The sequence below is a fragment of the Colletotrichum siamense genome, assembly GCF_013390195.1.
Source record: "Colletotrichum siamense strain Cg363 chromosome Unknown KSG_Cg363_contig02, whole genome shotgun sequence".
NCBI lineage: Eukaryota > Fungi > Ascomycota > Sordariomycetes > Glomerellales > Glomerellaceae > Colletotrichum > Colletotrichum siamense.
The window spans coordinates 2,838,111-2,863,778 of NW_023501015.1; the positions used below are offsets into that span (position 1 = coordinate 2,838,111).

A 25,668-nucleotide genomic window follows, 5' to 3' on the forward strand; every position below is an offset into this window, starting at 1 on the left:
CCCGGGTATGGAAGGTCTTTAGCGAGGGATATGAGATTTAGGGATCTTTCTTCATGAGCGCCATCGGTAACCACCCTATTACAAGATGACAGATAATCTGGGAAGATAGAACCAGTAATTACAGTTTGATATACAGGAGATCAAAACTTTGCAGTTGCATGCTATGGTAGTAGACGTGTATCTGCATTGCCAGTCGGTATCGCGTCCGGCGACGAAATCAGTGACCCTTGTCCTGCTTCATATTTCCTTCCACTGCATGTGTAGACGCGGTGCTGGTTTCACATGAAAAGAGGAGTGAAATTCGAATCGGAGCAAGGAAATGTAGCTGAAACCGTGTGGCAGACGAGGACAAATTGCTTTGGCTCGTCAGCCCGGCCGTGATGAGGCACCTCGACTGATGAGACTCCCGTGCCGTGCACATCTTATCGGGATGTCTCCTGTCGATCACGCCTGCCGGGGGGTTGCCCGCTTGCAAAACCCCCCACCTATTGGAGCCTTGGTCGAAATTTTCACTGCTTTGTTTGGAAGAACCACTGCGACCGGGAAGGCGACTGTGAGCACATATCAAGGCCACTTAGAGCCCGTAAGCCTGACTCTAGAGGTGTATCCGACATGAAGACATTCAGGGGCACACACACGAAGCACACCACAGCCAGAGAGGACTTTACGAGGGAGAAATCGGGGAGTTGAAGTGTGTCATCACAAAAATCACATTTTGATCATTACGCCCGCCCAAAAGTTATGTAAAAGCTCTTTCAGAGAGTCTGTTTCCATTTTCGTATCGTAATTGAAATTCCCTGGTCAGACCAGAATACTCCAGCGCATGATACCAAGTGCGTCGCGCAAACGCGCGGCGGCAGTCCCGAATACCACCCAGAAACCACACCTGACGGCAGCAGGGCCCGATAGTACGCCAGCCGTCTTTTTCTTGTCGTCGTCGTTAAAGTCCCCAGTTGTAGTAGAAACAGTAGCAGCAGCAACAGCAACAGCGCCGACACCACGACGACCGCCCTTCTCAGAGCGGTGCCGCCTATGTTGACGTTGATGGTGGGCGAGCCGCTTACCGGTAGCGCCAGAGGGAGAGGGTGTTGTGGCGCTTCCAGGTCTTTCTGCGGCCGGCGCGGGTCTTGTTGTAGCGGTGGCCCTTGTTGAGGCCGCGGGACTTCTTGCCGGTGGCGGTGAGACCGCGAGCCTCGCGGTGCTTGTGGACGGGGTTGACGATCCAGTTGATGCGGGGGTCGGTGCGGATGGCCTTGTGCTGGGGGTCGACGAGGATGACCTCGTAGTACTTGTAGGTCGAGTCCTGGTTGATCCAGTAGGAGTTGAGGACACGCAGGTTAGCGCAGCGGCGGCCGACACGCTCCTCGGCGGTGGCAGCGAGGGAGCGCTGGTACTTGAGCTGGTTGACTCCCTGGTTGGTGGGCTTGCCTGTTGGTGAAGCGTCATGTTAGCGGTCTGTGACAAGACAAAAATTCTCTTCTGCCCTCATCTTCTTCACTCCCATTTCCGAACATCTCTTCCTTCCACCGGCAATCCTTTCTCCAGAGGGACAAAACGTACCGAAGGTAGCACCCTTGGCGACGGGCTTCTTGCGGCCTCCACGGCGGACGCGGACACGGTAGATAACGTAGCCCTGCTTGGCCTTGTAACCGAGGCGGCGAGCCTTGTCGGGGCGCGAGGGACGCGAGGCGCGGTGGATGACGTTCAACTGACGGAGCTATATTGATGCACTCTCAGCAAAAAGTTCAACGAGTGTATAGCAGGAACGCAAAGTTTTCCCAATCCTCTCCCGAGTCCCCGCACTCCCAGACCGACTTGTGCTTCTCAATAAGATTCTCTCACCAAATCTCATTGAGAGCAGTCGACAGGAAGATAGGTCGTCGGAGAGGAGAGCGAAAAAGTCTTTGGCGTCCACATTTTCGGATTGGGTGATTCAACGTACTTCCCAGCAGCGAACGCGCAGAAGGAAGCGCATCACATCGGACTGCTTCTTCTTCTGGAGCTCTTCGACATACTTGAGGGCACCCATTTTGACTGCAACAGCGAGACAAGAGGTTAGCCGCTCTGTTTGATTGAGGAAATAGTAGAAAGAAAGTCAAGCCGACGTCAATCAGGCTGTCGAGGGGATCGCAGGGGAACAAACCAGCTTTTCACGTAAAATCCGGCTGCCGAGGTTTTGGTGAGGGTGGTGGTTGGAGTTGAAAAAAATGGCTACGAAGAGAAAGTTCAATCGGGCAGTGAAATTTCGAAGTTCACAATGTGGGTGCTAGCCCCAAGCGAGCTGCGCTAGTCCCGAAGAGGACAGAAAGACGGGGCCATACCCCGCTCACCGACAGGGCTCGGTGAGCACCAGGGCAAAGCAGGGCTTCTCGGTGAGGCCAAGTGCCCCACCAGGCAGACGCTCGCCGCCTCTGTCGTAGTCTGTACCTTATCGTCGGACGTTGTCTCTGCTATCGTTGCCAGTAGCTGTGCTATGCTCATCATAGTCCATTCAGTGTTATCGTGCTATTCATATCCGATATGTTCAACCTTTAATCCACAAGAGCCACGGGTTCTTGAACTACCACTCTCGTCATCGACAGCACCCCTTTTTATACTGACACCAATGCAAGTTTTGCGCCCTCCCAGTTCAAAAACCACAAGCTCCAAGTCTTGGTGAACACCCCGTTGAAAGGATTGCACCAACTTCATGTCAATATTGAACCAATGCCGACGCTCTCTGCTCCATGGACATCGGTTTCACCTCCTCTGTTCGCCGTCAGATGCAGAGAACAGCAATCACCCAACCCCACTTCACCAGGCAAGCTTCTTCCAGTTTACTTCGACGATCTCGACCCTTTCTTTTTGGTGCTGCCGGGTTTCTTCACGCCGCCGGAGGAACCCAACCGCTTGGGTCGTCTTGTCCTTGGAAACTGATCAGCAAGTAGGGACAAATGTCTTGGCTTGAAAATATCACCCATCGTGGCCGGGCTTCGCATCCTCTGGCTCCGAGGGTTGGTCCTCGCTCGGCACAGTCCTTCCCTCAGGCTGGGAGACTTTCTTCGAGGCGCTGCGAGTTGGAGATTCACTTTTCTTTGCTCTAGCTCTAACAGTTCCAGCAGCCTTCTTCTCAAGACTCGGGTTCTCCGAAGAATCCTCATCAAGAACAGAGGGGTTTGACTCGGTTGTGGGAAGTTTATACTTCGATCTGCCACGTCGTGACGGTGCTCTTGATTTGATTTGTTGCCGCCCATCTATTCCAGGTCAGATATCAAGGTTACATGTATGGGGACCACGAGTAACTTGCCTGGACCTCTCCATGTGCGGTTCTTGCCGTACTTGGTCAGGCTGACTTTTCTCCTCTGATCCTGGCTCCCGTTCCTTACCGGGCTGCTCCCTGTTTTCGCTGGGCTGCTCAGGGTGTTTGTAGTAGTAGTAAGAGTGTCTTTTGTGGCAGTAGGAGTGTCTATCGTGGCAGGTGTGCTGCTCTTCTCAGGCGCCGTGGTAGCTTTGGGGGCCTTATTGTCTTTGGGGGCCATGATGGCTTCGGCGCCGGCGATGGCTTCGTCCATCGTCGCCAGCCGGCCGACACGTATATAAGGATGCGAGCACTGAGGCGAAATATGCACACAAAAGAAGAATGGTTGATTGGATATCCTAACAATGGGGATTGTTGCTTTTCGGACGCGATGTCGAATGTGGAAAACGAACATCTGTTGGCATGAGACGAGGGAAAGCTGCACCTCTCCAGCAGGCGTGGCATCTACCTACCTAGGTACCATGCCGTTAGGAAAAATAGCGGAAGGAGGTGACGACACCCATGCAAAGCAGCGCTTTCCCGATTCCATTGTATTACAGGAGTAGAAGTCGCCATCCAGTCAGGGAGGACAGCTGACCAGTCAGGGAAGCAAGTGCCTTCCTGAACATCGCTCTATGTCAGAGATACCTCTTGACCGAGGAATTAAGGACAAAGCAGCATGGGCAAGAACATCATTACAGACGATAAGTATTTCAAGGATGTAAGAACGTCCTCAAGATCAGGTACCAATTCACGTGTGGCCCCTCTCAAATGGCATGATTGATACCTGCAAATCGGCACCACCATCTCCAAGGTCTCCTGCGAACTCGTCAACTAAATTGTGTAATCCTTATATTCTCGAAACCCAATGGAAAAGCAAAATCTTTCGTACAAGAATCCCACAGAGCCATTAACCAGAAACAAGTCCCTTTTTTGATTCTCAGGTTACACCATGCTCGTGCTAAAAAGTCTCTCTGTCTATGACGGTAGTGCCCTGAGTAGTAGTGAAAGTCTCTCTCAATCTCCTCTTGAATCTCTCATCATCATGAATGGGGGAGGCCGTGGTCCCTGCATCGCGAAACGCAAGCAAACAAAACAAGAGTGAAAGTGGTGTGTAGTTCAACATGTCTTCCTTTCCTTTTTAAGCCTTCTTTTGTCTTCCCAAAGAAGCACAAAAAGGTCCCGCCGTTTTGACAATTTAAGCAGAAAATGAGAACCATTCCAACGCCAAAAGTGAGAGAAATGCCGCCGGGCCTCTCAGCCACGGCCATGCTTATAATGCCTCGGCCATGCCAACCAGATTCGGATGCGTGGGTTCGATGTGGCAGCAATGCGTGAAGAAGTGGAATGGAAGAAAAAGATTAAAACTCGGTGCGAGGATCGACGAGTCGTAGATGAATGAGGTTGCGCGTCCAATATCGATAACGTTTCAACCGGAGGAAGAACAAGTCTTATCACCGGCTGTTCAGAGACAGACCCTGGAAGGCAGCCGCCCAATCATTTTGGGAGTTCATTGGTGCACCCGTATCGTGAGGGCCAGGTCCTTCCGGGGCCGGAGCAAAACGCGTGCGCATCTGATAGTCACCCGCTCCCTGGAAGCTGTAGCTGTCAAGCGAAGGCATGACTCCAGGTACGTAGGGCATGTTTCCAGGCCGAGGGGCGCTGCTCAAACCACCACCCATGTGGGAGTACGGGTAGTTTGGCTGGCCGTAGCCAGCGCCAGGGCCGGGCCTGTCCCCTCCGAAAGGAGGCGTGAACGAGTTCTGGAATCCACGGCCGCCAGGCCCAGCCCCGTTGAACCCTACAGGCTGCTGTTCCTGCTGCTGTTGTTGCTGCTGGTTGGATCGTCTTTCTGAGTTGTTTGAACCACGACCAACGCCGACAGCGCCTGGGCCAACGCCACTTGGTGCCTGAATGCCGAGAGTCGGGCTGGCGAAGGACGCCGGGTTGATGGCCGACATCCAGATCCTGGTCTTGTAGATCTTAAACAAGTCTGTAACGAGCGAGTTGAAATTGATGTAGGAGTCGGCGAAATAGTAAAAAGTCAACTTCTTCCAGTCCCTGTGGCCGATTAGTTAGTTGTCCCAACAGAGAGAAGTACCAATCACTTACATTTGGAACTCGGCGTCGAGGATCTCCATATTGAGCCCATGCTCCTTGACCTTCTGCATACAAACACGCTTGGCCTTGGCCTCGTTGCCCTCCTTGTCCCGCAAGGCATGGATCTCGTGGCTTTGTGCAAGGCGTTTGATCAGTTTCGGCTTGAGCTCTCCCGCGTTGGGCTCTTGCATATGATGCTGGTTCGGGGGACCCATGCCGCCAACAGCACTACCTTGGAGGCCGTTCGCGGCCGCCATCAGGCCGGCGCCTGTGCCGTCCTGAGCGGCAGCGGCATTCTGCGAGTACATCATCAACCACTTGTACTGCTCCTCAGCGTAGTGCTCTTTCAGCTCCTTGGCAGTTTGCCAATCAACATTGTCTCGCGCAACGGTTCCCAAATCAGTTCCTCGATCCGCTTCGACAATCACGAGATCGCCTGGTTTCACCGTGAGACCGGTGCCCTCCTGAATGTAGAATACATCGGCTCTGGCGCACTTGAACAAGACTATGTGCAGTAATTGGTTGTGGCGCGGCTGTGACATGGCATAGACGTTACGATGAGGCGAGGGCGCTCGGTTGCCGTACTGGGTGGGGTGCATCTGAGGGTAAGGTGAGGAGAACGGGTTGCTGAACATGCTCGCTGGGGGGGCCTGGAGGCTGCCACCAGGTGTAAAATACGATGCTATATCGCTGAGTCAGTCGTGTTAAATCCAAAACGACATAGTGATGAACTCACCGGTATTGACAGGAAAGTTCGGGTTCTCACCATAAGCAGCGGAGAAATCCACGGGCTGTTGCGGTTCTGCCACGGGCGTATCGAGCCCGGTGACGGTCTCACTGATGGAGCTGATGGAGCCTTGACGCGTCGGGATATCTGCAAATGAGTGTCTCCGACTCTGCTGTCCTTCGGGCCCTCCAAATCCGAGCGAGCTATGCCAGTATGCCTTCTTAACGTTTTCCAGCTTGCGATTCTCGTATGGAGAACGGAACGCGGATACTCCAAACTCGCTCATCCTGCGACCCATGGCCCTCTTTGCTGCCAAGTCAGCTCCTTCGTTGGCCTCGTCCAGCTCGTCAATAGCATAGTCGGATTCCTCTGGCACAGTCTCTCGGAGTGAGTAGCCGTTGCCAAGCCCGTACGCGGCACCAGTTGAAGCCCTAGGCCTGAGTCGGTTCTGATATTGCTGCTGTTGCTGCTGCTGCTGTTGTTGTTGCTGTTGCCGGAGCATGGCATTCTCACGCGCAAGAAGCTCAATCGTCTTCGCTTCGGCAGATTGATGCATGGAGCCTTGCATGGACTCGCTTGCGCTCTCGTCATCATCGTCGTCCACCTCCTTGACCTTGCCAAGCAGACCTCCATCATTTGACATCTCACTCAGCATGCTGGGTCGTGAGGGACGGTGCTGCAGACCAGAGTGACCATGAGCGCGACCACGTCCAAGGATCGTCGAGCTGCTCATAGATGCGGGCGGCGCATCGGGTTCGAGCTGGCCGACAGAGTACGACTGGGAGCGGTATGTCTTCGGTGTCGGGTGCAGAGGAATCGCAAACGGGATCTGAGCGTTAGGGGCGGAGTCTCGCGGGGCGGGCGAAGTCTGTCCGTAGCTGCTCTCGCTGAAAAAAGAGCCTCCAGCTGAACCAGGAGGCATCGTCGAGGTAGGCGAGGGCAGAACCTCACTCAGGCGCGAAGGTGGATCCTTCCTGTCGTTGTTCCAAATACCAGTTCCCCAAGTGAAAGTAGATCCTGGCACCGGGGCCCGGCCCATTACGCCGGAAGACTGTGAATGAGAGCCCCAAGGCGCGTTGCCCTCCGCTGATGGGGTGCTCGGGTGGGAAGCCGTAGGAGACATGGAGCTGCTGGCGAAAGAACCCTTGCGTGGCCGAGGCAGAGGTTGTGTGGTATCGTTAAGCCAAGAGGCGCGCCTGACTGGTTTCTGGGGTTGAGACACCGGCTGAGGAAGGTCTTGACGGTGAGCGTCGGCCTCGTCGTCTGAGCTTGCCAGAGCTTCGGAATCAGGAGTCGAGCGACGGTTAAGCTTATCGAGAAGGATGGCGTGGCTACTTGGAGCGACCGCCGAGAAGGTGCCCTGGCCCGGTTTGGAAGGCGGGCCGGGTTTGGCGGGGTTAGCACTTCCTCCAGAGCTCATTGTCCTACTACTTTAGTCAAGTGAGACCCGAACCCTGAAACCAACTCAGACAACAGCTTCCTCGTCGAAAGAAATGGCAGTCGAACCACCTGCTGTGTGAATGTCAAAAGAACAATATCTTCAAACGAAAGAATGAGTTCAGTGAGATGATGAGAGAGGACCCTGTTTCGGCCGGAAGTAGTAGAACAAGGATGAAAGGCGGTCAAGGCCGAATGAGCCTAGAATTTGTGTTAGCAGCTATGTCATTAAACGTTAAAAGGCAAGCGCTGTGAGACAAGATGAAAGAGACGAGTTTCGCCGCAAGCAGCTTGGGGTGTCACGGGAGCTGCGGCTCAGCTCTCGGGGGGTCCAAGCTGGCAGCCACTGGCATAGGGCAATTGGAATGCGCCACGAGGTCCGAGCAAGAGTCATTCAGAGGCTAGAAGGCCGAGGTGACTGAATGACAAAAATTGCTGAGTCCTCGAACGAGCCTCTTTAGCTACTCGTTCAACGATGAGCTGAGCCGAGGTGGAGCTGGTGACACGCGCGAGGATAGACAAGACCGTCAAGTCAGACAGACGATGGCGCCGCGCAGCTGTTGGACCAACGAGAGCAGTGAACCCGGTCCTCGGAGGATTTATCGCCTGGCAGCAGCAGCAGCAGCAGCAGCCTTGCGACATAGGTGTGTGATTCGCACAGCAAACGATTGAAAGCAGTAACGTACCAGACAGCAGGGACTTGGGTAGATCTATCGGCGGGGTATCAAAAGGCGCAACTTCTAGATATTGAGAAACGTGGATGATGAATCAATGAGATTGAAGCGGCAACAGTGGCGCGGGGTGTTGTGTTGTGTGTCGGACGTGGGCGCAGTCGAGCTGGGAGCCTGGCCGAGGCGAGATGGAGGCAGCAGCAGCAACAGTTCTGACGATGTGGCAGTGGGCCAACGCAACTGCAGATGTAGGTGCAGGGAGCGAGAAAAAGGGCGTGTCCTAGAAGATGGTAGGCCTCTGAAGAGTGGACGGCTTGGGTTGGGCGAGATGCGACTCGACGGCAAAGAGATAGAAGATGATTATGGCGCGCGCGAAATGGGAACCGAAAAAAATCGCCAATGTCGTCTAAACCAGTTCGTCTAACCCAGACCCCAAGTGCCGAAAGGAAATACAACGTTTTGTTTGACGGGATTGTTGCGCAGCGCAAGGTCGCCGGGAGCCCAAAGGTACCGTGTAGTGTGAGCGAGCGCGAGTGCGCGGTTGCCGTCTAGAATGGAGATGCGGTGCGGTCGTTGGTCGAGAGCGAGGTAATGCGACAAGAGCTACGCGCATCCCATGGCAGGCGCGTAGGGTAGTGATCGCAAGGCGGGATGCGGTTGGAGATGGCGAGATGTGTGTTGGGGATGTAGAAGGGAGAGAAAGAAAAAAAGGCTTGGGACGGCGCCCTCGATCCTTGAAGTGGTGGTCCTTGATGGAGGAAGGAGGGAGAGCAGCAGCTTGTGAGGAGAAGGGGAACGGACGAGAAGAGAGTTGGAGTGGTTTGAGAAGGCGATGGGAAGAGGTTGTAGTACGTCGACGGAAGCGGGGGAGGAGAAGACGTTGCGACACGAGACCAGAGCTTGTCCAAGTGGCTGGTGCGTAGCTACGGGACGGGTAGGTACGAAGTAAGGTAAGGCAGGAGGTATGGGGGCAGGTAGGTACTAGGTAAGGTAGGTAAGTAAAATGGGACTGGACTGTGCAGTGAGGTGGAAGGGTCCCGGTACAGGGTTGTTGGTAAGGTAAGGGTAGTATGTATGTATGTAGCCTGTAGGTATGTAGTCAAGTATGTAGGTATGTATGTATGTACCTAGGTAGTGTAGGTGGCAATCTGGAACGTATGGAAGCTACCTACCAGACGACAGAAGCGCCGAAGAGGTCAGGTCAGGTCAGGTTCAGGTACGTTGCGACGGCGTCAGGCAAAGTGGTGGTGGGTGGCTAAGGCGGGAAAGGATGGGAGAGAAACGTGGAGTGGAGGAGGGGCGAGACGCTCAGCGGATGGATGGGTTGGGACTGCGGGAATGGAAGATGCCGTCAGGAAACGAGGTCAGCCAGGGCCGGGTTCCTGAGGTGTTGGATTCGCAGATTTTCCTACGTCGTTGGGGAGGGAAAGACGGCGCACAGAGACTGAGCAAAATAAGGTGAGATGGAGCTAAGGTGAAGGGTAAGATTGGCTTGGGCACCTGGTTGGAGAGAGAGTCGAGACTGACTGACTGGACGGAGGAGAAGGCACAGCAATCCGTGAAGACCAGGCGTCTGTCGGTTGTCTGTCTGTGTGCTTTGCCGTATGCACTGCACTGCACTGCGCTACGCTTCGCTTCAAGCCACGAACACCATGCGCACTGTACGAATACCACTCGCAGAAGCACACTACAGGCGCACGAGTCTGCCCAGGCTGGCCTAGGTAAGGTATCCGTACCTAGGTAGGTTAGGGATCCGGGCAGGGCAAGGTGGCACGGGAGTTGGGTCTGGTAGGCAGATTGTCAGGGACGGGAATGTGCGGCGGGCGGACGCGGGCAGTGGATCGAATCGACTAATATCGGTGGAGAGGACAAGTGGGCAGGACCCAGTTGATCATCGTACGGGAGAGTGGGAACGCGTCGGAACGATGAAGCACGACACACAACGGCGATGCTTCGAGATGGAGATGGCGGAGAACCGAGGAGAAAAAGAAAAAGGAAAAGGAAACGGATGGGCTTGCTGGCGAGCAAAGACGGGACGGGGTAGGGTATTCGTAGGAAGCTCGAAAGCACTGCTTAGTGTAAGGTAGCTACCTACATAGACACACGCACGTACGCACACTCACGCACACACCAGACATCCATCAAGTGAGAGAGAGCGTAGGCAAGCTCCAGCTAGGCATTTGCAACGTTCTTAGGTAAGGTGAGGTGTTGATGTACGCAACTCAACTCACGTCGTAGGCAAAGCAAGGCAGGGGAAGGTTGTCAAGCATGGGCGTCTGCATCTGCGACTACCTGGCCAAGGTGGTGAGGAGACTTGGAGGATGAGGAGTAACAGACATGGCCCTGAATGAGGGGACTGGCGATGCAGGCCGGGCTGCCGTGCAGAGAATGATACCTGCGACCCTCAGGTACCGACAAGGACCACCTACGTTCATTGGAGGAGGGCATTTTATCTGGCAAGGAGACTACATTACTTTGCCTGCAAGACACGAGATTCGGTTGACGCGGAGAAGCAGACCAACGGCAGTCGTAAAATCGACACGACCGCTGTCTGAAGACACAGACACCGCAACCACAGACTGACTGCCCGGCTACTCTGGAAGACCGGACCACTTGGAATCCCTGGAACCCGTAAAGATCGAGCAAAGTGAAATATTCTAGAGACTAGACCGGTCTTCAGACAACATGATATCCAGTTTCCGGCCCAAGGATTGGATGAGTTTGCCAGGTTGCGGTCCGTAGGCTGTAAGAACGTCCGGGGAAACATGAAGCATGCATCTCGCTGAGGGTACGGCAGCTAGGTCACTTACGGCAAGGTTGGCACTGAGTGTGCTGCTGGATGGTTCCCCCCTCCTTGTCAAACGCCGCTCTATGGCTCAAGCTGGACTGCGAGAGGGTGTGCACCAGAAAGCGAGACAGAAAGAGAGAGAGAGGGAGAGAGAGAGAGAGGGGCGACATGGAAGACCAGAAACCCCTTTTCACGGGGGCCAGCCAGCGATGAGAACCATAGTACGCAGGAAGTTGTCCAAAGACTGCCGCTGGAGCCCAGAGGAGCTTGAAGTGGTGTACTGCACCTAGCTTCCGCGGCTGCCAGGGAACTCGACAACTCAGGCTGAGGCCTCTCTGATGGACCAATGAGCAACGTGCCATTAATACATGAAGCATAAGAAGTCGACTAAAGAGCAGGTTGCCCAAGAGCAGACGGGACGGTTGAGAAGACGGATGTCGGACAAGCTCAGGCTAAGGTACCCCTTCTGCCCTGGGCCCTGACGCCTGCTGTTCAAAAAGAAGGAAAAATAACGATGGGCGTTACTCGGTCGGTTGGTGTCCATACAGTGCAAGCAAGATGTCCGCCCTGAGTGATGGAGTCGCGCTAACCACACCTGTGAGCAAGCAGGTACGTACCGCTCAGTATCGTTCCGATTCCCCACACTTTTCTCCAGGTAAAGGCCCGCTTCATGTCCTGTGCCACTGCCAGTCAGAGCCAAGCTAGGCTGGGCTGGGCTGGTCAGGGGTGCTGGCTAGTGGGGCCGTCCATCTCTGATGCGCCAATCACGTTAGCCCCTCCCCGACCCCCGTCCACGTCCTCTTTGTTCCTCACGGAAGGAGGAACTGGGAGCTGCCTCGACACATCTAAGATTCTAGACCAAAAGAGAAAGAAGCGGGGAAACACAGCCAGAAGGAGGCCAGACGAATATTGAGATAGAGTAGTTAGGAAGGAATCGGGAACCACAAAAGAAGGAGGCCAGACGAGAGGGAGAAAAACCCACTGAGATGTGTTCTGGCCGTGGCGAGCAGCCTGCCCCCAAAATCCCCAATTTGCCAACCGGGTTTTTTCAGGGTAACCTCATCTTACGGTGCTCTTCTTCTTCATCGACTCGACTTGACTGCACCTCGTGTGCCCTGGACAGCTGCATCTCTGAACCGTTTCTTGCTTGTCAACCCGCACTATCTTCAGATTCCAGCTTTGTCCCGTTCTCAATCAAGGCCAGGAAGATACCCAAACTTCTTTTTTGGCCGGGCGATGGATACTAATTCCGTGTCCCAGCAGCTTTCAATTAAGTGATTGGGAAACTCGCATAAGATTCTTGCGATTACAACGAGACCCCGGCATCTCAACCAATTCTGTTCTGAGCCCATGCCATAACATGCCTATGTACTACGCCGTACAATGTTGCTGCGATCGACACGTCTACAGCCATGCACCCCAAGCTATTCACCACCCTTCCATCTGCTGCCGGTGCGGCCTTCACCGATAAAGCTTACCTACACGACTTCCGAGCTCCGACATCTGTCTTCTGCCGGATCAGGACGTTTACAAAGAGACTTGAGAGTAACTCACGGCCAAGCCCCGCGCGCCAAATAAACAGTCTGACTGTGGCCCCGGCTGAGAGACTGACAAAAAGTTGGCCAACACGAAATCGAACAGGGCCATCACCGGATGGAAACCCCGTGGGATGGGCCCGACGATGCCGTCAGTCTCGCAGCTCTGTTCTTGCATGCTTTCCCTCAGCCTCCCAGCATGGAGTGGGCATCTGACCCAAATGCGGCTGTAACAGGCGGAGCCCATTCGCCCATCGCCGATCCTCCAACCTTAGCTGCCTTTCGCCCCCCGATTAACGCTGGGCCAAGTCCACCTCGGTCAGCGGTGGCATTGCGCAAACAATCGACAAGGTATCATCGTCGCAATTCGCGACTTTCACTCGACCCGTTCCTCGTTTCCATGTTCCGTCCTATGTGCAGTCATGCAGACCCGCCGTTGTAGGGTCTCTCCCCCCGCTCACATCACATCGCTCTGGCCGCGGACGTACGTGAGACGCCGTCTCGATCCAAACACGTTTGTTTCTTGAACGCTACATGACGCACACGCCGCCATCGTGCCCTATCAGCGAAAACACAGGAGCTCTGGTCCAGTCTTGCAGGGCCTCTCCTTGCAAGTGTATTGTTTCTGCCGTTGGGGGGTTGCGACTGTGTTCGGGAATCTGCAGCTGGTCACCGGCTTTCATCCAACACCCCGCATCGAATCCATGTTCCTCGAATGTCCGTGTGTTCCAGCTCCAACACACGAGGACGTCTGTCCCTCTGCAATGGTTCATTCCATAGCTTATATGGCGGCCTTGCTAATCAACTGCTTCTTTTTCTTACAAGCCGCAAGATTAATTGAAAGGTCAATTGAAACCCAGAAAAAACAGCATTTGCAGCCGTCACCACATGCCCCAGCTACTTCGGCAACCGCCTTACTGAAGAAAAGCAATGGAACTGGGTAGAGGCATCCGTGACGTCGAAAGGACCAGCCACTACAGGCGAACGTGCATGTGCAGACGCGGGCACAAGGTTTGGTGTTGAGGGTCTGGGTACAGGGCACATCTCCGAGACCAAGAGGGGTAAGGATCCGTGGAGCAGACGGGCTGCTGCAGCTTGTCACGCGCGCCGTTCTCCACCTAACCTCCTTCATTCTGCAGAAGCCCTCCTCAATGGGGTTTCCTTCTTCACTGACCTCACTGTGGCATCATCCAGACTTGTGGCATATAACACTTTTTGGAGGGACGATATGTCGAATGAAGGTATATCATCGAGGTCCGCGTGCGAGCGCACTGCCGGCAGCCGACGTGTTTGGCAAACGTGCGCTGAAGAGATACATGCAACCCTGGATTCCTGCATACCGATGCGCTGATGTATCTGTATGTGCAAGCTGGCTAGCCTATTTTTCCTACCCGAGACTGGAGTGAGAAATGCTGCCGCTTCTGATGTGAACAACCAAGGGCAATACTAAGCTCCCGAGAGATAAGTTGGAGGTCGGGTTCACCGCTGCATCTTGATGGCATCATCAACAATCAACAATGGCATCGTCCCTGAGACTGGCTCACCGTCGAATGGATGTGATGTAGGGAACCGAAACGCGACGTACCGCACCGCAGCCCAGATCGACATACCCCCGAGCCGATGGAGGGCGAAAGTCAAATGTCAGCCAGGGGCTTTACCCCGGATTCTCATCTCGTCATTAAACTCAACCTTGGCTCTAGCTGCTCTAACGGGTGGATGGGCGAGAAAACCACAGGAAATACTCAAGCGGCGCCATCCGTTGACCGACAGCATCCATGCTCACTCTCGCTGGACGTAAGAAGATCAGTTCAACCCAAGGCTCACTTACGGCAAGCGATACTTTGATAAGTTACAAAGCGACCCTCTCGAAGCGCGCTAGCGCATCTAACATCCTAAGGCTCCCAAGGTCAGTTCGCCAGCACCACCACATCTTTCTGCTGCGCCGGCTGCCCCTCATCCTCTGTGCCCTGCAAGCCTTTGCTCGGACGGCCTCTGTTCACATTGTGGTCTTTGGAACAAAGCTTGCTCAGGACGTGACCGTTGCTTGTCAGAAAGCATCCAGTTGTATTCGGTGCGGAGACGGGACAGGCATGTACCCGGAATGGCTGGCATGATGATGAGGAGATGCGGCACAAGATCAGCGGAAGTCAAGGAACCTAAACTTGACCGAGGGGGAAAAGCAAGTTACCCCCAAGTGGATTGATTTCCCCCCGTCCACATATGCGAGGACAAGAGGGGTGGGAAACAAGCCGGACGTGGCCGTGTCGTGGAACGGATCGTTGGCCTGCTTTGCTCGCTGGGTGGCCTTACGACGACGTAGGCGAGGGAGGGCAAGGAGTGCACTCCGGTCGGCGGTTGCGACTCTACACCACGGCGAAAAGCGTGGAGATGGATGCCCGCCCACCCTCTTCATCCAAGCGGATTGAGGGGTTCACTCTCACTTGAGGGGTTCCTGCACGGCGACCAGCTACCCCGGCTCCCCGCCCTGATCCGCTGCAGCAACCCTTGGCTGGACAAGAGAGCCCAATCAACGTTGAAGAACAGAAAACCCTCCGCCAACCCTGACGGTTGTGAAGACGAAGACGGTCTCGAACGCTCATGTCTGTAGGAATTATGACGATCTTTTCCCGCCTCGTCTACGGACGTTGTCTGGCTCTTCATCTGGCCAGCGCCGGCCCGAGGGGGTCTCGTGCACCCCGCGCATAGGCTGGCACGCACTTGGACCGGTCTCGCCCTGGAACACGAGTCTATCTGATGGAAAGCCAAAGTTGCATAGTTGTCGAATTGGTGAGGCTCACTCGATTTACAGCCGAACACGAGCCATCGCGAGCCTGATCAGACAGACGCTGGCAACCAGCTGAAGCGGTGACGGCTTGCGTGAAGCATGCCACTGGCGATGGCGAGGCTGTACGGGCGACGTAGACGAGGCTGTGATGAACAGCGATGTGATGGGTATTGCCTCGGTCACCGGCCTTGTTTTTGGCCTGGTGAGTCCTGAGGATGTAATGATACAGCATTTTCTACAGGATCCATACCGCGCCCCCAACTCCTTTTTTTCCCGTCTCTTCCCAAAGTCATAATCGCGCAAAGACTCTATTCCCAGCTTTTAGGCGATGGCCTCGACGCCCTTTTGCGCCTTGAGCTTCTCCTCGAACTTGGCAAACTCCTTGAGGGCAACCTCTTCTTCCTCGTCCATGATCTGCTCGACACCCTTGACTTCCTCAATCTGGCAATAAGGATTAGCACACAAAGCCAGACAGGCACAAGATTTTCGAATACTCACGTAGTGCATCAGCATACTCTCGATGCCGTTCTTCAGGGTGGCGGTACTGGAGTCGCACGTGCGGCAGGCACCGCGAAGCTTCAGCAGAACGACGCCCTCGTCCGTGAAGCCACGGAAGTCAATGTCGCCACCGTCCTCCTGAATTGCGGGTCGTATCCTCGTCTCGAGCAACTCCTTGATCATACCGACCACCTCGCTGTCGTTCTCGTCGTACGCGAGACTGTCCTCCTCCTCGGCCTCGGGCGCCGCGGCGCCGTCCTTCTTTTCCACGACGTTGACGATCGTCTGGCCAGAAGTGATGGCCTCGGTGATGAGCGCAAAGATCTCGGGACGGATGTGTGCCCAATTAGCATCGGCGGCCTTGGTCACCGTGATGAAGTCGGCGCCGTAGAAGACGGAGGTGACGCCGTCAATGTTCATCAGCTGGGCGGCCAGCGGGGAGGGGTACGGCGGTGCGATGGTCGAGCGCGGGTTCATGTACTCGATGAAGGGGCTCGAGATCGTCTCGGGGAGGATGCGGTGGTTCGGGAGGAATTTGATGGCGTCCGGGTTCGGGGTCGACTCCGTCTGTATGAAGATTGTGCGGACGGCGCCCTGACGCCCGGCGAAGGGCGATTGTCTTTGTTGGGGCTGCTGGTGCGTCGGACTGCGAGGCAGTCGACTCTGCTGCAGAAGGCCGGAGGATACGGCCGCGGGCAGGCTGGAGGGGTGATGGCTCGCGAAATGTCTCGATCGCTGCGCGGCGGGGGCCGATCTGATTTGCCTCGTGGAGCGCGCAATGGCGCGGAGCGCTGTCCTCGACGTTCTGAAGGATGACATCGTGTGTGGGTGTGTGTGTGAGTGTGTATAATTATGTTTGTCGTCGTCAAGTGCGTACTTGTCGGCAGCGGCGTCGTTACTATTCAGGTTTGGCTCGTAAGTTGGTTTGCAAGGTGCAAGTTTACATCAAAATGATGACTGCGGTCGCCATGTACAAATTTACCCCAGGGTTCGAACGCTCTGCTCCTCGGCATTACTCAACGCAGGGCGCAACCGCCAGATGGAGCTAAATCGGCTTTTCGAGCACAGTTTTGACAGAGGGATCCTCTTTTTTCCCCTTCGCCGCTCAATTCCGAGGCCTTGTATTACCAATCATGGGTCTTGCGGCTGCGGGCCTTGTCAGGATGACGCAAAGCCTTTTTCCCTCACTAATATTCGCATGCCTTCGTCCGCAGAATTCCCGACTCGCCCGAACACAGTGGGACTGGGTAGGCACGCAAATGGACACTCGGACGAGCTCCAGAATAATTCGATACTGGCACGAATGCACTTCTCACAGTGTTCAAGTTGCATCCATCTTGTGGGGAAGAGCCAAAGTCACCCCGGGTCCCCAGAGTACTCTATACATGGCGGGCAGACATTCGACTCGGGCTTTTGGCGGTCAGGCCCAGCTGCCCAGTGGACTGCGGTGCGGACCTCTGCACTGAGGTTAGGACTGACCGCCTAAAAGCTCAGGCCCCACTAGAATTTTCTCGAGAGCTCCGACGCTTGGGTCTGCGAGCCCGTTAAGCGGCAGAAAAAATGAAACGATGTGAGGGAAACAACAGCAAGCAACGTTCCCGAACAAAAAGGAAAGCGCAGGGTGAACCACAACGGCTGAACCTCCGTTTGCGACCAAAAAGTTTTTTCCGTCTTCTTTTTTCTTTGCTTCCCCTATCTCTGACATATCCTAGTCGGCATTCTTGTCCAAAGCCAGCACGTTGTTCATATTAGCGACGCAGACGAGGTCGAACCATTCTCTACCGAACAGGACGCTTCTCAAGCACCGAGGCAAGTAAGATCCAAAGCCTGGATCTTTGCGAGAAACGCAGCCACCCAACGAAGACTTCAATTGCGGCGCTTGCAGACATAGCTACTCGGAGAGCTGCTTAGAGACTGCTCACGGAGCGGAGAAAGTACTTCAAAAGGAAACGGGCGAAACACTTTGTGGCGGCGCGCGAATCGATCCGAGAAAGAAGCGAAACAATGTCCGCCGATAACGACGGCCCTCCGCCGCAGCCGGTCGTCCCTCGGTCCCCCAAGCGCTCGCAAGATGTGCTGGAGGAGCTGATTGAGCATGCGAACAAGAGGTCGAGGACTGTGAGCCCCCACGAGAACCAACAAGAGGCGGAGGGGGCCGCGGCGAAGAGCGGGGAGAAAGATGCGCCGGCTGCCAACGGAACGACGAGCAAGGACGCAACAGGCGACGCCGTTGACGAGAGCAGAAAACAAGAGGTGTCACCAAATCTTGCCAAAGAGCCTGCGCCAACAACAGCACCGCAAACCCAAGAACCCGAAGCAGTACCCGAGCCAAAGGCGGCGCCCAAGACTAAGATGTGTGGCATTTGCAACGAGAAGGAAGGCAAATACAAGTGCACCCGTTGTCCTTTGCCATTGTACGTCTCACCGTGGGGACATTTTGTCTTCATTATACATTCTCTGTTGTCGTGTGCATTATTTACTAACATTAATGGGTATGAAAATAGTTGCTCGGTGCAATGTAGTAAGATCCACCGCGAGAACCACCCGCCAGATCCCGAACCCGTTCCCAAACCGCCCGTCGAGGCGCCTAAGCAGCCAGGGGCCAAAAAAGCCTTCGATCCAAAGAACCCCTTCAGCGTCCTCGACGACTCGCCCCAGCTGCGCTACCTGTTCAAGCGCTACCCGAGTCTAAAATCGCGTCTGCTGGGTATCCTCGCCGCCACCGAACCGCCGCCAGAGTTGCAGGGAACCGGAAACAGCCTGAACGACACGATGAAGGCGAGGGCCTTGGCGGCCGCGAATCCCAAGAAGGAACAGTGGTCGCATGATGTGGGTATCCGCAACGGCAAGGAGGCATTGCGGAAGGCGAGGACCGCGGCGGGGGAGGACGGCGAGGGAGTGCGGGAGTACATTGAGCTCATCAACCATCTCATCCTCAAGGGCGAGGACGCCGCTGCTGAGGAGGCGATCCGGAAGAGTGCAGCGGAGAAGGATACGGATCTCATCAGGAAGCTCTTGGAGGAGGGTAGGTGAATAGCCCGGCGGGAGACAAATGGGCTTGACGCCATGGTTTGGATTAGGCGTACACATTCGAAAGGTGTGCTGTGAACCACCGTGTACGTGTAGAAGTATTCGTATAGTAATATTGTTGGACAACGGTAAGCCGACCCCCCTCTGTATTGCCGCGGGGATCAATGGTTGACCTTGAATCTAGCAAAGAATCCACTCTTGGGTGACCTGAGCGTGGTGTCAGACGGCGGGCTGCCATCCCTGGACCTCTGCTGCTGATCATCCTGCTTGTGCTTGGTCAACGCGCTCAACTTATTCCTCAGCGCCCAGATGGAATCTGCGCTGCGCAAGGAGGGCCTGGACTTTTGCCGTTGTGCCTGCTGCTCTGGCTGGTGGGGAAGAGTCTCGTCCCTTTGCGTCCAGTCGGCACGGCGGTCATAAGGATCCTGATCGGGCACTTCGGGGCTGTCGCCGTCCGGGTTCGGTGACGAGGTGCCGGATTCCCACGACATCAGCAGGTCTGCAGCCCCTGTGCTCGCGCGCCTCGCAGCGCGGGCGCGGCGGTCTTCCGCATGGTGTCCGGCGGGTGCACCTTCGATGGTGTGCCTGTGGTGATTCCTGTCGCGATACGGACGTTCAATCGGCTGCGTCTCATCCTCCGGGATGCGGTCCGAGTAGAAGTTCTTGCGCTCCTGCTGATGCCGCTCCCGGTGAGCCTGCGCGATCCTCAGGGCGGTGCGGGACAGCTTGTGGACGAGCCCCTTGCCCTCCGGCATGCTGTCTGACGTGGTCGTCCGTGCAAACTGCGAGGCGGCGAACTGCGGGATGTAGTGGTGCTTGCTCTTGGAGGAGTCCTTTGACTTGGAGCTCGAGCTCCGGCTGTCGTCGGACATCTTGGACTTTGGCCGTGCCGCGCTGGTATCGGGTCTCTCCTTGGGTGCCGTGGGTTTCTTCGCTGCTGGCTCGGTGCGTGGCCTGACGGGGTTGATCACGGTTCGACGTTCTCCGGGCTTGAGAGTGCCTTGTTCGAATATTTCCCTGGCCATGCTAGCGTGTGGTGGTGGTTGAGTGGCTGAGGATAGGTTCATGGGCGCTGCGTTCCCGCCGGCCGCTCCCTCGGCCCTGGCTCTCCTCCTTCTCTCGGAATAAGCCTGGCGATCAGCAATGACTTTGTTGAGTTTCTGTGAGAGCTCCTCCGGGTCGAAGGGCATCGGCTGGGAGCACCGCTGTTTCGGCGGCCGGATGGCGGCGGCGCCCACGGGTGCCATTGTGGGTTTGATGGGTTGCTGCCCCGCTACCGCCGCCGGAGGTGCCCCCGCGTGGTCGTGAGGGTAGCTCATGTTGTATAACATGTCGATGACGTGCAAGTACCCCACTGGGGATTTCTCTAAGCGAGGCTGTTTGGAGGTGAAAGTGTTCCAGAGTTTTTGGCGACTCTTGGTGGGAGTATGTGAAAGCCCTTGAGAAGTGTATACACAATGTAAGGCGATGCTATTTGTCGTGTGTTCGTAAGAAGTTTCGCCGTGTCAATCGGTTGATCGGAGGACGGTGGGTTGACGACAAGGAGAAAATAAGTAGCGAGATCTTTGGTGGTTTGTACAACAGGGTTTCGTTGATATGTCACATCCGGAGAACCCAGCCTTGACGTACGAAACGGAGAGGTGGACGGCGAAATGCGAACGAAAAAAGGTGACTGCTGACTTTTGGTTACGCTGCTTGCTGCCCTGGAAATGCGACAAACTGCCCTGGAAGTGAGAACGGTACAGCCGCCAGTCTTGGGTCCTGTGTGGGCTATGTATATGTCATACGACCCGGCGCAGAACCACGGTTCGAAGCAGGTCACAAGCGACCCGAGTGTGTGTTCCTTTGGCTCGATCGTCCCAGGCCCAGGCCGAACGGAAGTGGGGTCGAAAGCGTTTCCCCCCGGTCCTGCTCTTCTGTCACTCTCCCGCGGCGCGGCACGGCGGGCGCACAGGGGTCCTTGTGAAATCCTGTCGGCTGTTCGTCTGGTGCAAGGCACCGTAGCGGAGCGAGCTGGGCTTGCGTCGTGTGTCCTGCGTGCGGACTGAGAGGGGGATGGATGGGTGGATGGATGGATGGATGGGAGGCAAGCCAAGGAGGTGAGAGGTGAGTTTGCGTATGCGTGGTTGCGTCTTCTTGCTGCTTCGTCCTCTCTTTTGGTCCGGCAGGGTCCCAGACAATATGTACCTCACGGGCGAACACACACACTTTCAGACTGCTGTGTCCGCGCTTAGTCCCTCCCCGGTTCCTTCTACTCGGATGCTGATGTGTGTGTTTTGGGACGGGAGAGCGGAGATAAAGCGTAGGTATGATGACTGTGTGTGCAAGAAGGTGCAGGAAGAGGAGAAGAGAAGAATGCGTTTTGCTTATATGTAAAGTTATTGCTGTGTTGTTGGTGTGTGTGTATGTATGTTTGGTCGAGGCGAGAACGGACGCTCTCTCTTCCTCTCTCTCTTTGCAGCGTGCAAGGATGAGGAGGGCAGGAGGAGAGACAGTTGACTGAGAATGCTCCGTGTGCTAGTGGTCGAGAACACAACCGCACCAGGAATAGTACAGAGACAAGACCCAAGAGAACCAGAGACAGAGGAGACAAAAATAAAGGTTGTTTTTGTGGTGGGAAAAGATGAAGAATTAAGAGCCACAAGGGGGGGAGGAGGGGGTCACGGATGTCTTGAAGGACGAGCGTTCCATAGGTTGCATTTTTAGACAAGCTCGCCTGGTCAGGTCTGGTCAGGTCTCTCTCTCTCTCTCTCTCTCTTTCGTCGAGTGTGAGTGAGTAAGTGAGTGAGCGAGAGAGAGATGTCTGGCTCATTATGGCTTAATGCTTGCATGGGGTTGGGTTGGAGGAGCTCAGCACTACTACTACTGACTTACTTGCTTGGAGGCTTTATTTCCCGTCCATTTCATGTCTTCAAGCGGGTGGGGGTTGGGAATTGCGCCGCCATACGCAGTAACGCAGTAGGGGAAGAAGGGTAGGTACTTTTCAAAAGTCCATGGATGAAGAGGTATGGGGAACCTTGGGACGGGCGACGGACGACGGACGACGCCAGACTCGGGGCGCCATCTGGCTCCTCCTCTGCTCCTCTGCCTCTCGCCGGCACGCGGCGCATAAGGGAAGCCATCAAACTCGCATGCCTCTCTCTGGATTTTCTTGCCCCTCGGGCCAATCGATAGTGATGGCGCTTGTGACTGGCAACTGGGGGGGTTTTGGTGCTAGCAAGATGTGATTTAATTAATTAGCAGCGTCGTAGTAGCATGCTGGGCGAGTAAGGTGCATGAAGGCTGCTTCCCCGCTGGGGGCAGAACGGATGGCCGATGGCAGCAAAACCAGGGCGACCATTCCCGAACCGATCAAGATCGTGACCTGCAATGGGGAGAAAGAGGGTAGGACGGGGTGGGCGAAGCGAGAAAAATTAAGGCCAGGAAGCATAACCAGCCAAGGGCTTCAGACTATCTTAGCAGATGAACCGATCAACGAACCAACTCGGGATAGTCTCCAGACTTCAAGGGGTTCCTAGGACGCCCCGTTGGTCGGTCGAGTTGCACTGGGCCAGTGGTCGGATACCGCTTTGGGACACACTCTCCGCCGCTTCACCGACACACATGAAGCCGGTTGGAGGCGGTTGCATGGGCTTTTTTGGACGTCCATCGTTTGTTTCTGTCCTTCTCCCTGGTGCTGGCTGTCGTCCCAGCTTTTCCTGATCTCACACATCGGTGGCGTTGCGGCACTCGACCCTTGGCGGCCCTCCCTCCAGCCCGTAGGAAGAGGCAACATGGCTTGGGCGCCTCTGCTGCTGCATAATCAAGGAAAAAGCAAACGTTCCTTTGGATGGGATGAATCAGTCAAAAGGTGTGGTGAGCTTTTTGAGTGTGTATGGTGAGTAGCACCCTTGGGTTGGTGGGGATGATCCACGGCGGGCATCAGTCTACTGCAGTGCACTCACACGACAAAGTGTCAGCGCCCCGTGAAGGACCACCTACAGGAAGCAACTGGTGCAGACAAGCTCCTTGACAAGTCCGATGGGCCGTCTCCATTGGCCATGGTGTCCGCAGTCCAGCATCTGTACGGCGTAGTAGTCTGACCTCCGGTCTCTTGAATGTGGTTGGTTTCGTCATGTCGGAGGCGGTGGAGGGGGCATGCCACGTTCCCAACGCCTCCGTCCCTTGTTCACGTTTACTGCCTGAGGTGCGGCAAAGAAAGAACCAACCCCAGGAAAAGGCTGGATAGCGAGCCTCAAGGCACGGTTGTTGTTGTTTTTTATGGTGGCCCTCAGCCATCAGGCGGGTTAGGGCTTCGCCGGCTGTCTCAGAACAGCCATTAAATCGCCGACTAAGAAGCAGACCAGCGGCCGGCCTTGGCAGTTGACGATGGCGGATCTGCTAGCGTTGAGCTTCACTCCTCCCACTCGCACTTACCCCATGGAAACGCGAACAATGGACAATGGTCGATCATGGGATCAATAAGCTGGCTGGCCGTCATCCCTCGACAACCGCGTCGCGTCGGGGCCAGCTTTCTAGGGGTCCGTCTTTTCTTCATTTCTCACCAGTAGCCACGGCAAAGAAGCAATCTGACGACGGCCGTCTCCTCCATCGCAAACCGCCCTCACCGTCTCAACACAGGTGCGGCGGCGGCGGCGGCGGCGGCTCGTCGATTGTTGAATGCGTTTCTCGGTCAATAGGGCCCGTCCAATCTCGACACGTACCAGGCCGAACCTCCTGTCTCGGTTGACGGACACCTTACCGCCAGTGCTGTGCGCAACTCGCGTGCCATCCAGAGGCCTCGGCAGGCAGAGCAAGCGTCTGTCTCTGATTGCGTTTGTCCCATGCCTGCGATGCGAGTCCAACAACACTCCGATCTAGGACGAAACAAAGACGACGTGGGTTTCGGCAATGAGCGATATCTCCTGCTGCTGCGTGCAGTGCTGCAGTGCAGTGCATTGGCAGTAGCAGTGGCAGTGGCCTGCCTCTTGCAGTTTGCTGCTGCAGGTCTGCATGTCTTGTCCTCGTATCCCAAGTCCATGTAACCCAAAGACGACGCTTTTTACGAAGGGTCTCGTCGTCGTCTTGCCATATCATGCGGCTTGGCGATGCAGCCACAACCCCATCCTCCCCTCTGCGCATCTGAGTGGCACCAAAAGCTGCATGCGCCTCCAGAAGGATCGCCCTTTAGCTTATGTCGCCAATGGAAATAAGGCTTTGTGACGCCACAGCTGCACGCTGATATCCATAACACTCTCGCGGGCTGGGGTTTACGGAGGATGTTCTGGAAATTCAAATGTGCGTGCGGTCAATTCTGGCCATCCCAAGGTAAGGTCGCCAGCCTTTCGAATCCTGTGCTCCGCCATTGTTTCCCATCATCTGCTGGACTGAATGGCCATTCTTCGCCCAGATGCTGGCGCTGTCACTCATGGCCTCAAGCCGTTCACGGATACAAACTTGCGCACAGTCTGCGCAAGCCCTTTTTTGCAAAGAAAACAAGCCGTTCTTCAAATTAGCACCCGGCCAATCCCCGGTAGTTGTGATCTCTGGAATGCATGAGGTGAGCACACTAGGCCGCCACAATGCTCAGCATTTCCAATCTATTGAGCACGTCCATGCCTCGCTTGATCCGCCGGTCAAGCTGGTAAGGTGAGATGTTGCTGACGACGACTCGGGGCGGGCAAACTCAAAGTCCAATTGCACACTGACTTTGTAGAGATTTGATGATGAGGACGGTGAAATTGTGAAGGTCGATTTCCGGATCCCGGAATCAGACGACGGTCGGGTCCAGGCTCGTCAATTGCTGCAAGATGATTCGATGGCCACTCGTTTTGTGCAGGCACGCGACGAAGAAGTGGCCAAGACCAGGGGTCCGCGGCGGAATGCCAAGAAAGCGGCCAGAAGTTTAGTCCACGACGTTATTTCCACCACGCCCTGACGACGCCTGCGGCCGGTTGGTTGCTTCAGTGATGGCCTGAGAATATTCCATAGTCAAGCGAAGGAATGGCTTAGAGTCGTAGCGCAATGAGCTGGAGCTGACAGAATGTCGAGCGGGAGCTCATAACTAGCTGCGTCAATGTTCAGTGCTGGTTGGTTGCCTTTGGCAATCCGAAACCAAGTTTCGACGAAGTTTCGGGCCATCACAAAATTGCATCGTTCAGAGAGGGCAATTTCAAGACGAACCGTGCTCGAAATTGACAGAAGTTTATTATCCGAGGCAGAAGCTTGGCGCCGTTTTTGGAATGCGGTTTCGAGATCCGAGTGTCCGGGACGGCAAGTGAGAAGGGCCGTTTGCACGAGGCCGACAATCTGCGGATGGGTGTCGCGTGTCCCGTTCCGCGAGATGAGGGAGTGACAAAGTCAGATCATGCTGCCGGATCCGACATGGGCTAATTGGGAGTTTCCCAAGACCCAAGCTACTGGAGCTTGATGGGCAACGCCAAGCTCCAAGTTCTGGAGGATCATCCATGGACGACGGGTCTTAATTTGGTCAAGGATCATCAGTCAGAAGATGAGTGAGGCGCACAACGTGAGGCGCCCGTCCGTAGAAAAGGAGCCGGTGCATGAGGAAGGTCCGTCGACGAAGGCATGGATGGCACAGAATAAAGTGCCGACGATGAGGCGTCGCAAGCTTCTTGTGGTGAGCAAGTAATACATTGTACATGGCGGGGGTGTCCGGGGCTGGAGCCAACGGTTCTTGGTAATTAGTTGCTGATGGCAGAAGAACAGTCCTGAACCTTGACAGAGTATCCATACGGACACTTAAAGTAAAGTAAGGTAGAACGGATACTTAGCTAGTTACCTTACGTAGTATACCATGGTATACTAGGTAGCCAAGAGG

The 25,668-nt window shown here is 55.3% G+C and overlaps 6 protein-coding genes across 6 annotated transcripts; 1 reads left to right on the forward strand and 5 right to left on the reverse strand.

The window, feature by feature from the left end:
* Positions 1-801: 801 nt before the first annotated feature.
* Positions 802-2,029, reverse strand: rpl-15 (60S ribosomal protein L15; the record flags this gene model as incomplete). Its single annotated transcript, XM_036634581.1, has 4 exons — positions 802-1,030; positions 1,065-1,428; positions 1,561-1,717; positions 1,943-2,029. The coding sequence occupies 4 exons, from the start codon at positions 2,027-2,029 to the stop codon at positions 802-804; spliced, it is 837 nt and encodes a 278-aa protein (XP_036500858.1).
* A 923-nt stretch (positions 2,030-2,952) lies between these two features.
* CGCS363_v002733 (uncharacterized protein) lies at positions 2,953-3,551 on the reverse strand (the record flags this gene model as incomplete). Its single annotated transcript, XM_036634582.1, has 2 exons — positions 2,953-3,233; positions 3,293-3,551. 2 exons carry the CDS (start codon positions 3,549-3,551, stop codon positions 2,953-2,955), a joined length of 540 nt encoding a protein of 179 aa, XP_036500859.1.
* A 1,180-nt stretch (positions 3,552-4,731) lies between these two features.
* On the reverse strand, positions 4,732-7,524 carry CGCS363_v002734 (Uncharacterized protein; the record flags this gene model as incomplete). Its single annotated transcript, XM_036634583.1, has 3 exons — positions 4,732-5,338; positions 5,390-6,059; positions 6,114-7,524. The coding sequence occupies 3 exons, from the start codon at positions 7,522-7,524 to the stop codon at positions 4,732-4,734; spliced, it is 2,688 nt and encodes an 895-aa protein (XP_036500863.1).
* Positions 7,525-15,641: 8,117 nt separating this feature from the next.
* Positions 15,642-16,637, reverse strand: CGCS363_v002735 (NifU-like protein; the record flags this gene model as incomplete). The annotated part of the gene is made up of 2 exons (XM_036634584.1): positions 15,642-15,761; positions 15,819-16,637. The coding sequence occupies 2 exons, from the start codon at positions 16,635-16,637 to the stop codon at positions 15,642-15,644; spliced, it is 939 nt and encodes a 312-aa protein (XP_036500471.1).
* A 1,185-nt stretch (positions 16,638-17,822) lies between these two features.
* Positions 17,823-18,851, forward strand: CGCS363_v002736 (uncharacterized protein; the record flags this gene model as incomplete). The annotated part of the gene is made up of 2 exons (XM_036634585.1): positions 17,823-18,232; positions 18,341-18,851. The coding sequence occupies 2 exons, from the start codon at positions 17,823-17,825 to the stop codon at positions 18,849-18,851; spliced, it is 921 nt and encodes a 306-aa protein (XP_036500862.1).
* A 158-nt stretch (positions 18,852-19,009) lies between these two features.
* CGCS363_v002737 (uncharacterized protein) lies at positions 19,010-20,095 on the reverse strand (the record flags this gene model as incomplete). The annotated part of the gene is made up of 1 exon (XM_036634586.1): positions 19,010-20,095. One exon carries the CDS (start codon positions 20,093-20,095, stop codon positions 19,010-19,012), a length of 1,086 nt encoding a protein of 361 aa, XP_036500460.1.
* Between the last annotated feature and the right edge of the window lie 5,573 nt (positions 20,096-25,668).